This window comes from Mercurialis annua, linkage group LG2 (genome assembly GCF_937616625.2).
Source record: "Mercurialis annua linkage group LG2, ddMerAnnu1.2, whole genome shotgun sequence".
In the NCBI taxonomy this organism is placed as follows: domain Eukaryota; kingdom Viridiplantae; phylum Streptophyta; class Magnoliopsida; order Malpighiales; family Euphorbiaceae; genus Mercurialis; species Mercurialis annua.
Window position 1 is genome coordinate 10,599,527 of NC_065571.1, and position 12,509 is coordinate 10,612,035.

General features: G+C 32.6%; 1 protein-coding gene across 1 annotated transcript; it reads left to right on the plus strand.

The window, feature by feature from the left end:
• Positions 1–7,454: 7,454 nt before the first annotated feature.
• LOC126669419 ((-)-germacrene D synthase-like) lies at positions 7,455–12,134 on the plus strand. The gene is made up of 7 exons (XM_050362880.2): positions 7,455–7,705; positions 7,784–8,036; positions 8,291–8,651; positions 8,792–9,010; positions 9,312–9,450; positions 10,609–10,860; positions 11,712–12,134. The coding sequence occupies exons 1-7, from the start codon at positions 7,598–7,600 to the stop codon at positions 12,003–12,005; spliced, it is 1,626 nt and encodes a 541-aa protein (XP_050218837.1). The 5' UTR covers positions 7,455–7,597; the 3' UTR covers positions 12,006–12,134.
• Positions 12,135–12,509: the final 375 nt, after the last annotated feature.

Sequence of the window (12,509 nt, forward strand, 5' to 3'; positions counted from 1 at the left end):
TTTAGTAGAAGATTAGCTCATATCCTTTCAAATGTGATTTCTGATTGTCAACACACTTTTTTAAAGAGCAGGAGCATTCTAGAGTGTTCTATGATAGAAAATGAGTTGGTTCATGCTGCTACAAGGAGGAAAGAAAAATTACTCGTCCTGAAATTGGACTTTCACAAAGCCTTTGACAATATTGATTGGAAGTATATGTTCTCGGTTATGCGCTGCATGAGTTTTCTTGATAAATGGATTGAGTGGATATCTTGTTGTTTATCCTCTGCTACTACGGATGTCCTTGTTAATGGCAATCTGATTGATCCTATTGATTGACAGAGAGGCGTTCGTCAGGGAGACCCAATTTCACCCTATTTGTTTGTTATTGCGGTAGGATTAAAGCGTATGCTTGACAAATTTGAGGAGTTGGTTTTTACAAAGGGATTTAGTTTTTCTTTTGAACATGATCCTATCTCTCTATTACAATTTGCGGATGACACGATATTGTATCTCCCCTACGATATTGAATAGCTTAAAAATCTGACTAGGATTCTTCGCTATTTTGAGGTTATCTGGTTTGACTATTAATTTCCATAAAAGCTCTGTTATAGGAATTAATGCCAGTGAGACTGATCTTTTGGTGGCGGCACAATTGGTTTGGTGTGAGACTGCTTCTTTCCCAATCAAATATCTAGGGATTTTGTTGTACAACAGGAAGCTCTCCGCAGGTTTATGGGATTTGGTTGTGGAGCGATTTAAATCACGTCTGGCTCTCTGGAAAGGTTCTATGCTCTCTCCTGTAGAAAGGTTAGTCCTTATTAAATTTGTTTATTTAGTGATCTGGTTTATTTTATGTCTCTGTTTAGTATGCCTCGGTTAGTGCGTAATTAGTTGAAGTCATATATGTTGAGATTTTCTTGGAAGGGTGACGTGAATTCTCTAGTGATGAGTAAAGTATCTTGGAAATATATTTGTCGGGATTTTAATAAAGGGGGTTTGGGCATTTCAAATCTCAATATTACAAATCTAAGTCTTTTGTTTAAGTGGGTTTGGAAGTTAAGGATGAATAATGTCGAATCAACTTGGTTTAAAATTGTCTCTCATTGCTCTTTACTTGTTGCTTGGGATTTTTTTATTGAATGGTTATGTGAAGAAATTATCTTTTATTTGAAGAGGTATTTTGTGCTGTGTTGATGACCGAAATTGGGGTGTTTTCATCAATAATTTGAAATATATTGTCTGTGAGGGAGACACTACATCTTTTTGGACCGACAATTGGTCGGGGAAGGGCATGGCTATATTACTCTTTCCTCGGCTTTATCAACTTTCAAATAAAAAAAGAGCAACTATTAAAGGTGTTAGAGGTGTTTGTTGGCGTTGGAGACAACGATTAAGGGGGAATGAAATTCTTTTACTTTATAAAATGAATTTTTTGTTTATTTCCCTCAGCTTTACTATGGGTCGTAATGATGCGGTTTCATGGATCTCCACTAAAGGTGTATTTAATACAGCCTCATATTGCAGTTTGTGTGGGATTATTAATGGATTTAGCCCAGCTGTATTGGGTATAAATCAACGTACTGTTGATAGAAATGCTTCGGCAGATCCAAATAATGAAATAGCTGATGATAGTGTGGGTATGGGTATTGGCAGGTCTGTTATGGCTGATGTTGCGGGTATGGGAATCGGGCGTGTAAGTGGAGATAGTGATCAAGTGGGAGCTCACATGGTGGATGGTGATAGGCAAAACAGTTCAACAATTTCATTGGTATCTCAGAAATTTTTAATTCCGTTCAAGAATATTTGGACTTCTATAACGCCACCCCAAGTTATGTTTTTTATTTGGCTCGCATCGCCTAATAGAGTTCTATCGCTTCATTTTTTTAGCTACTCGATCAATAGTCTCTTTGAATAATTTCTTGTGTTCTATTTGCGGTGTGGTGGAAACAGAAGAACACAGTTTTATTCATTGTTCCTTTACTAGGAATATTTGGTGTAGTATTCTTCAGAAGTTGGAGGTAGGATGGAATTTTACATTATCGTTTGTGGATTTTATGATTCAGTGGCAGGATATCATTCCGAGAGGCCCTTATCGAAAATTATGGCATGTGTTTTAGATGACGGTGGATTGGAAAATTTGAAAGTGCAGAAACGGTAAAGTTTTCTAGAACAAGACATCGGATAGAATACACGTGCTATTTAATTGATATTCAAAGGCGGCTTGTTTGTTTAAGTGTTGTAATTGGAATTTTGCGTATTCTGGTTTTTATTTCTTCAAGAATCCAAAAAGTATTTTATTCTCGGATTGTTTTGTCCTTAGCTTAAGTAGAAGCCTTTTGTGTGCCACCTTGTGTGTGCCACTTCTTGTGCAAAAAATTTAGCTTTGGTCTTTGCCACACCTTGTGGCTTTTAATATAATTATTATTCATAAAAAAATTAAAGATTTCATATTGCGAATGCTCAATTACTTTTTATAAATATGACATGGCATAACTATTATTTCATGAAATAAACACGATATAAATAGCAATTTGCCCATCAACTTGTAATTGATGGGCAATTAACAAATAAATTAACTTTGTGGGTAAATTAGTCACGAACTTGGTGATTATGTCAATTAATCTCATTTTGGCAAATTAGCTCACAATTTGAGGGGGCAAATAGTCAATTTGGGGACAATTAGCTGACAAGTTGAGGGGGCAAATTGCCAAAATGGGGTTAATTTCCCATAAACACCAAGTTCGTGACTAATTTGCCCACATAATTAATTTATATATTAATTGTCCATTCTTTATAAGTTGATAAGATAAATTGATACTTAAGTCGAATAAACACTCCCTTTTCCTTCTAAATTGATTCAAAGGCCATAAACAAGCCTTTTAATCCATAAAGTATTTCTCTAACGGCGACAACAATTAAAACTTTGAGAACTAACAAATTAGCAACAAATTGGTTGTTCGGTTTCCAATTTTAAATAAACTACTACCTATATTATTTGTAATTGTTCTTTTACTTGAAATTTTTGGTGCTATATTTTGGGAAAATATGATATTGTCTGGGTTACTTCTTCTTCGGTTGAGAATCTTTTTGATATATGGACTTCATTCTCGCATTCTGCTTACAAGGAATTATGGCGTCTTATTTTGTTCTTCGAATTTGAGAATTTTGGAAAGCTCGCAACAACAGAGTGTTTAATGATTATTTGGTTTCTTTTGAGTCATTAGCTTGTTCTTGTATTGACAAGGCAGTCCAATAGGCTTTTCATCCTCATTTTCCATATTCGGGAAACAATGTTTTAGATGTTTAGATAATCTTATAATCACTTTTTGATTCATTTGGGTCTTTTGTCTTCCACTTGTTGTGGTTGTACTTTATTTAATCATCATTTATCAAAAAAAAAACATTTATTTTTCAGAAATAAACATATTTAAAAAAAGAAAATTTATTATAATCAACAACTGAATTAAATTAAATAAAATTACTGAGGTATTTGCTTGATCGATGATTTGTCGTTAGGCTTTTTATGCTAATCACCATGTTTCTCGGTTATTCATTTGTCTTAATTTTTTAAGGACAAAAAATACATATTATTTGTTCCAATTTCAAATTAAAAAAAACATTTAATCATTCCAAAATTTAAAAATAGGCTATTCTTTCTTTAATACCAAATCTTTGCGGTTTTGTCAGTTATAGTCAAAACTTTCAAAATTATCAAAATTAGCCCAATTTGAGATATTTAGAACCTTTTCTAGCCATTTAGGCTAACTATGCATGTAACAACTTAGGGTTAAATTCAAAAAATGGCTAGAAAAGGTTCTGAATATCCCAAACTGGACTAATCCTAATGATTTTCAAAGGTTTAGCTATAACTGACAAAACCATCAAAGGTTTGATATTAAAAAAAGATTAGCCCATAAAATGAATAAAGTTATAAAAAAATTTATTTACTGTTAGCAAAAATCCAATTCGTAGTAAATTCAGAAGTCGGATATCGATCCCACGAGGACTAGAGGTTTAAAGTGAGCGAATTCGATTGTGAAATTCAATTCGGAAAGCACAAAAAGAGATTGGTTTCAAGTATCAAATAAACAACTAATCAATCAACTAACACTAATCTAGCAATTAACAACTACTTTAACAATTATAGAAGACTAAAAACGATTAACAATTAACAAGAATTCAAATGATAAACGAGGTTTGGAGGTCGACAATCCACCTAGGTCATGCATTATCGGGACTCGGGTGTAGGGTTATACAACGAGGGCCGAGCGTTTCTAAATCGCAACTCCCGCTCTCTCGAGTCTCAAAGAGCTACAAAATCACAACTAATCAAGCTTAACCTACTCTCGTAGCACTAAACACAATTAGAGCAATTGCTATAACACTACTAGAAAACAGTCATTTAGCGACGGATTTTTCCGTCGCTAAATGACCAAAATCCGTCGCTAAACACGTTTAGCGACGGATTTGCGACGGAAACAGTCCGTCGCAACCTTTTTGGTCGCAACGTTTGATAACGACGGGAAAAAAATTTTGCGACGGATTTTGGTCTCCGTTTTAGCGACGGAATTTTAAATCCGTCGCTAATTAGCGACGGATTTAAATCCGTCACTAATTTTAAAAAAATTAAAAAATTAAAAATTACATCGTAAAATAAATTTTTTATTTAATCAATCCCTCATCCGCGCCCTCCGTCACTCACCCACCCGAGTTAAATCAACCACCCGCATCCACCTGTCAATTTTCGCTAACTTCCCAGTAGGTCACCCATTCTTCCATTGCTCCCACTCAAGACTCTTTAACCTTGTAGTTCTCCCGCGCACAATTCCATCTTAACCAGCTCATATTCATGTTATATATTTATGTATATTATACTTAAATGTTAACCAAAAACAACAAATATTTGTTTTCATAATTTAAACCCGCATTCTAAGATAATTTTTTTATAATTAATAATTTTATTAAAATATTTATATACTTTAAATAAATAAATAATATATAACTATTATTTCATAAATAATATTTAATTATTATTTTATAAATAAAAACGTTATATTATAATAATATAAATGTAATTAAAAAATTAATAATTATTTTTTATTAAATACTATCCTAAATAATATTAGATGCCTTTTAATTTTTTTTGACATTGAAAATTAGCGACGGATTTGAAATCCGTCACTAAATTCCATCGCAAAAGGCATAATTTAGCGACGGATTTTAAAATCCGTCGCTAATTGCGAAAAATAAAAGGCGGGAGTATTCCCGCCAGTAATTAGCGACGGATTTTAAAATCCGTCGCTAAATTTTATTAAAACAATTGGCGGGACTATTCCCGCCAACATTAGCGACGGAAAATCCGTCGCTAAAGTTGGCGGGATCATTCCCGCCAATTTAATGTGGTGTTTAGCGACGGATTTTATATCCGTCGCTAAATCCGTCGCTAATCGAAAAAATAGCGACAGATTTTAGATCCGTCACTAAAATCCGTCGCTAAAACGTTGTTTTCTAGTAGTGTAAATCACAACTCAAGGGCCACTTAATTACTAACCCACTCTCATGGTGAGTCTTAATCTAACAATAATATTTAGGTAGCTAATCTAAGCAAGCCTTAGGAGCATTAATTAGAACATCAACACAAACCCAAACCCTAACCCAATCATGCATTAACTAGGATTCATATCAACCCCCAAACAAGGGGGTTTAGCCACTCATGCTTAAAGCAACACACGCAAGCAATAAATAAGAACAATAAAGCATTAGAGAGTAAAGAAGGATTACCTTAATTAAATAAGTAGAACAATAAACTATAAGAGATAATGGAGATTCAATACGAAATAAGCTTGCATTAACAATGAAGATCTTGTTCTTACAAAGTAATAAAAGCTTCAAAGCACCAACAATGGTGGAAGCTATGGAACAATAATTTCAAAAAGGATTCAATCTATTCTAAGAGAAGCAACAATCAAAAGGAATAAAACTGCATAAAGGTGTCATAACCTAAAATATAGATAATGATGTTTACATAGTACTAGACAAAAGAGGAAATAAAAACATCAAATACAAGAGTGTTGGGCCCAAAATGGCAATGTGAATCAAGCCTTGTGATGTTTGAAATCAGAAATCCCCCCTTTCCAATGACCTTTCTGCTTACGAAAACCACATTCATCCCGAGTAACAGTTCCATAAGGCCTGAATTGAGAATTAAAATTTGATCGTGTGGAGGCATGGTAAAGACCGATGGATTAGAGGCAGTAGAAACTTCCATAACAACAGAAGGCTTAAGACGAATTTTTTCAGCCAAAAGTTCACTAACAACAGAGTCAACAGAAGGCAACGGATGACGATGCAAAATGGACCCTTGAAGTCCTTCAAACTCATCATTAAGAGCCATTAAAAATTGTACTAATCTATGCTCCTCTCTTCGTGCAATATAAGCCCCAAAGGCGCGTAATTCAGTAGATTCTGTGAGAGCCAGTTGATCCCACAAATCTATCATAGCATCATAAAATTCCTGAATACTCATGTTTTTTTGCTTTAGAGCACGAATATCAGATTCCAACTGATATTGTTTTGCAAAGACTGTGTGCATAGTCTAACTAGATGATCCCAAACCTCCTTAGTAGTATCATATTTTGCTAACTGGATACCAATCGAGTGCTTAACAGAATTATTAATCCAAGTAATGATCTTGGAATAATCCACGTCCCATTTATCTAACAAAGTCACATAATCGGTAGTTGTAATATCCTCAGGCTTAACAAAGGCACCCGAAACATAACCCCATTTTTATTTACCCTTTAAAAAAACTTTCATCACATAACTTCAATATGCATAATTTTTACCATCTAACTGAATACTAACCGCTTGAAGCGAATCATCTCTAATTTCATCCATATCAACAAAATCAACAACAAATTAAATCAACTAATTAGAGAGAACAAACCCAAAAGATGAGTAGAGAAATCGTCAACCAGAGAGAAAAATCAATGGCAAAAGTGAGAAATTGATACCATGGTAAGAATAATGAGAGAAATAACAAATACCATTGATAAGAAAAAAGAGAAGATGGAGGCTAACATTAGAAGAGAAAATCTTAATTCCTAAAACAAAGATACATCTATATATATAGACAAACTAACTTAATAAGCAAGTATACTTGGCCACTATTTCAAATCTTATATTTGGCCACTACTCCAAGTCTTATACAAAGGACTATACTACCCTTGCATAAATATCTTAACAATAATGATAAATTTAAATTATTTAGAGGTTAAAAGGAAAAAGCAAATTAATTATTTAATAACTAATTATATAGTTGAAAACTGCCGATGATCCGATGGATAAAATCATATAATAAGTTAAGTCTATATTATAATGCCTATGTCACTACTCCAACTTTTAAAATTCTATAAATATAACATTCTTAAAAAGAAAAAAGTAAAATGAACATATAAATTTATTTTCTCATTTTAGTCCATAAAAATTCTCCCCAGCCTGTTGGGAGTCCTTCTCTATAAATACCTGAGTGGAGAAACCTTATTAGCTATCCAATAGGACTGCAGCTTATTAGTTTCACAATTCAAGAAATCAAATACTAAAATAAAGTAAGAAAATGTCTATTCAAGTTTCAGCCATTGCAGCTACTCGTCGATCTGCAAATTTTCAACCTAGCATTTGGGGAAACCACTTTCTTTCCTTTGATCATGATAACAATTTTACGGTAAACTATAAATTTTTTAAAATAATTATAAGAGAAAATAGAGATATCATCTTATTAATTTGTTGTTTATAAATATAGCGAACAAGTGACATAATGGAGCATGAAACACTCAAGGAACAAGTGAGAAAGATGCTAATGGAGAGTACGGATAACGCTTCAAAAACATTCGAAACTGTAGATGCAATCCAACGATTAGGCGTCGCTTACCATTTCGAAACCGAGATTTATGAAATCTTAGGAGCGGCAGATACATTTCACCATGGCTCTGATTTACATGACATTTCTCTCAAATTTCGTTTACTTAGACAACAAGGCTATAACATGTCTTGCGGTATGTCCTCTTATGCTCTTCTCAAATTTTCGGGTTAAAAGACTAAATGATACCTAATGTTTGCTCTATGTTTCAATTTGGTATCAAAACTTCAATTCATTTCAAAGTCATTCCAATTTTTTTATTTTTGTTTCAAGTAATCGTAACTCGTCAATTAAATGGATGAAATATATTCTTATAACATTTTGTCAAGTTAGTAACCGTGTCAGTTGCATCGCCTTGTTTGATATAAAAGATTTCTTACGGTGAAGCAGATGTTTTCGACAAGTTCAAGGATGACGGAGGGAGGTTCAAGGATTCACTTCTCAACGATGCTCGAGGAATGTTAAGCCTGTACGAAGCTACACACCTGAGGGTGCATGGAGAGGACATATTAGACGAAGAACTTACGTTCACTAGGACTCATCTTCACTCCATGGCTACCCAATTGAGGTCTCCTCTTTCGGATCAAATTACTCATGCTTTAAAGCAGCCTATTCATACTGGCTTGCCAAGGCTTGAGGCAAGGAATTACTTCTCTATCTATCAAGGAAATGGAATTTTACTATCCTTTGCCAAGTTAGACTTCAATATATTGCAAAAGCAGCATCAGAAGGAACTTAGCGACATTACAAAGTACGTATATAAACTATAGCTTGTAGGTTAATATATGTGTTACCCAATTAAGCTCTCTCTTTCGATCAAATTAATTAATATTCGTGTTTATTCTCTCTTCAAGTCTAAACTAAACTATCGGGTGATATAATTTGAAATAGGTGGTGGAAAGAATTGGACTTCGCGAACAAGCTACCTTTTGCAAGGGACAGGGTCGTAGAATGCTACTTTTGGATTTTGGGAGCGTATTTCGAGTCCCAGTTTATGCAGGCTAGAACGATGTTGACGAAAGTGATAGCTATGACTTCCATTATTGATGATATCTATGATGTCTTTGGTAGCCCTGATGAACTTGAGCTCTTTACACAAGCAATTGAGAGGTTTGATTTTTTGTGTTTTCATTATTGAAAGATCTCAAATTTGATTCTTACTGCAATTCTCATATCTTTTCAAACTTACCAATTAAGTAAATTTTGTAAATTGGACAAATTGTTGGCAACCCTAAAATTAGAATTAAACATTTTGGCTAAATTTGTTAAATTAGAAAACATTTGAGTTTTTTGTATATAATTAGGCCAAGTAATATAACCTAGAGTGTTTTAGAGCATGATAAAATTGTTGGCTTAGGCTGTGTGTATGGACCACCAATTCCATTGGTAAGAATATCTATCTCATTCGCAGGTGGGACATAAGTGCCGTACATCAGCTACCTGATTACATGAAAGAATGCTACAACGCACTTTTGGATGTCTACTCAGAAATTGAAGAAAACATGCTCAATCAAGGAACACTATACCGTTCTCACTATGCAAAAGAAGCGGTTATATATCTATTATTATAGTTAAATTGATTAAAACATTTTCAAAAAATTATTTTAGCAATCCGGTCTCTCAATTTTATAAAGGGAAAAGGGTCATTTATGCCCCTAAGGTTTGGCTTTTGGATCAAGTAAACCCTCAACGTCCGAAAAGGTTCAAATATGCTCCTAACGTTTTAAAATGTTGACAACTAAGCCCCTAATTTTGACGGATAAATGATACGTTAGGGGCCTGGTTGTCCAAATCGAGGGCCTGGTTGTCAACATTTTAAGACGTTGGGGGCATATTTGAACCTTTTTGAACGTTGAGGGCTTATTTGATCCTAAAGCTAAACCTTAAGGGCTTAAATGACCCTTTTCCCTTTTATAAATCATAATAAATATAGATAAATTGTTATTATAATTATATAATAAATTATTTATTCAGGCTAGAAGGATGTTTACGAAGGGCGAGTCTAATTAACACAAATAAGATTCGATTTAATACCGTTAATTATTTTTATAGTAAAATTTAAATAATTAAAAATATTTTAATAATAGAGGTAATATCATTAAAAATTCACCAACTTTACATGTTTTGTCGTTTTAATCACGCCGTTTAAAAATTGTCATTTTCATACACCAACTAGCAATTGTTTTTAAATTCATACACCGTTCAACAATCCGGTGAAAATTGCTGATGCGTCACTACCGGTTCGTTATGACATGTCACTATCCCGTTGCCAATTCGGCAATTTTCATGAGATTTTTAAACGTTGTATGAATTTGAGAAAAATTGGTAATTCGTGTATGAAAATGACGATTTTTAAACGGTGTGATTAAAATAAAAATAACGTGTAAAATTGGTGAATTTTAATAACATTAACCCTTAATGATAATATATAATTTTTTATTAAAAATCTATGATATTTACTTCAATTATGGACCAACTAATAGTAAAAATAACTTATGGGACTGAAGAATACCTTTTTTAAGAATAGATTCTCTATCTGTTTGAATACAATTGTCAGAGTAAATAGAATTGATGGATCAAATTCTTAAAATTATTTTCATAAATATCTCCATCAATTTGATACTATAATGATAGAAAGATTAAATTATTTTATCTATTTATTAAAATGAAATTCAAGAAATTTATTGATTAATTAATTATCTTCGCAGATGAAAAATCAAGTGCGAGCATACTTTGTTGAATCCACGTGGTTCCACAAGCAATACATTCCAACAATGGAGGAATATATGCCCATCGCATTGGTTACCTCAGCCTATGAAATGCTAGCAACTACGTCCCTTCTTGGCATGGGAGATATCGTAACCAAAGACTCCTTTGATTGGTTATTCACAAAACCTAATAAGATGGTAACAGCCTCACAAATTATTTGCAGGCTCATGGATGACATTGTGTCCCACAAGGTATAATATTAAAAGTTTTTGAAATAATTATAATGTTGGTGCCTTAATTTTTGAAAATATATCTTTTTAATGTTTGTACTTTTATTTCTTTTAACAACTTTTTCAAACTTCTAAAGTATATCAAATGAGTACTTTAATCATCTTCGGTTACAATACAAGACTATTATAAAGGTCGAAAATAATTTTTAAATAACAGCTGTAGTTTGCTATTTTATTTTCATTGGACAATAACAGAGATAAAATTTCTATATCAGGAAAGAGGGCAAATTGCACTATTGCATTATATATGAGAAGATATTTTTGAAAATTAGGGGCCAAATTGAAAGATGGTGTAATTTTTTATATTAATTTAAATAATTATGAAAAATTGGAGGGCCAAAGCCATCCCAGGTCCTGTCATTGTACATAGACAAGCTAAGTATGTAATTTTCACACATGGTACCCATTTTTTCTAATTTGATAACGAAACTTATGTCAATATGCTAATTTATTTTTATCCTTTTAGCACGTACAAGTGATAAAAACGCTAAAAGTACTTATTTAATATTTAAAAAAAAACACTAATTTTAATAGAAAAAAAATACATGTACTAAAAATAACATATTAAAAAAATTTAAATCAAACATTACTAATGTAATTTTATCTAATTTGTTTCCACAATCAAACTGATCGTATCTTCTCTCGAAAACTCTATGTTCTTTTCTAAAAAAGTTTTAATAATGTTATATCATACTTCACATCATATCTCATAAAAGCAAATTTCACGCTTCATAACCATTTTTAGTTATTAAATTAGTTTTTTCCGATCCGGTTTGCGTGAAGCTCTAATAAATTAATTTTTGTGTATGAAGTTCGAGCAAAAGAGAGGGCATGCAGCTTCGAGCATAGAGTGTTACATGAAACAATATGGAGCGACTGAAGACGAAGCTGTCGGAGAACTTCGAAAGCAAATAAAAAATGCATGGAAAGACATCAATGAAGAGTGCATGTATCCGACCTCAGTTCCTATGCCTGTTCTAACGAGGATTTTGAATCTTGCAAGAGTAATCAATGTTGTGTACAAGTACGAAGATGGCTATACGAACGCTGGAGTTGTGCTAAAAGATTTTGTTTCTTCTCTACTTCTTGACCCTGCCCCACTTTAATCACCTTGAAACAAATTGTTTACTTTGTATCTCTTCTATGATTGGACGGACCTGTATAACCATCAATTTAACCACTTAATATATTACTATTAAAAAGTTATTGAACTTTTTATTAGTATTGATAATGCATTATTATTGGTCACACATTTGTCATGAGGATTATTGATAATGCATTATTTGATCATCCATATAAATTCATAATTTTTAAGTTCAACCCAAACGGTAAAATTTTATAAATCTATAGATTTTACATTTTATAAATTTAAAATTTACGAATATAGTAAAATTGTATTTTTCTAATTAATATTGATTGCATAATTTGTTAATTAACCAAATTTTATTCTATTAATATTGAAATTTTTTATAAATTAAGGAATTTTTTATTTTGTTTAGAAGAGTTAAAAGATTTTAGGCATGTGATTAACTTTTAGTATAATATATTACTTCAAGACTTTTTTACATTACTAGTTTTGCATTACGTGCTACGCACGTGGCTCGTGATTT

Bases quoted from the DNA above. Each gene is read 5' to 3' on its own strand.
- LOC126669419 (XM_050362880.2), top strand. From the start codon at position 7,598: ATGTCTATTCAAGTTTCAGCCATTGCAGCTACTCGTCGATCTGCAAAT. The intron at 8,037-8,290 runs GTATGTCCTCTT...ACGGTGAAGCAG, and splicing joins AGGCTATAACATGTCTTGCG to ATGTTTTCGACAAGTTCAAG. The intron at 10,861-11,711 runs GTATAATATTAA...TTGTGTATGAAG, and splicing joins ATGACATTGTGTCCCACAAG to TTCGAGCAAAAGAGAGGGCA.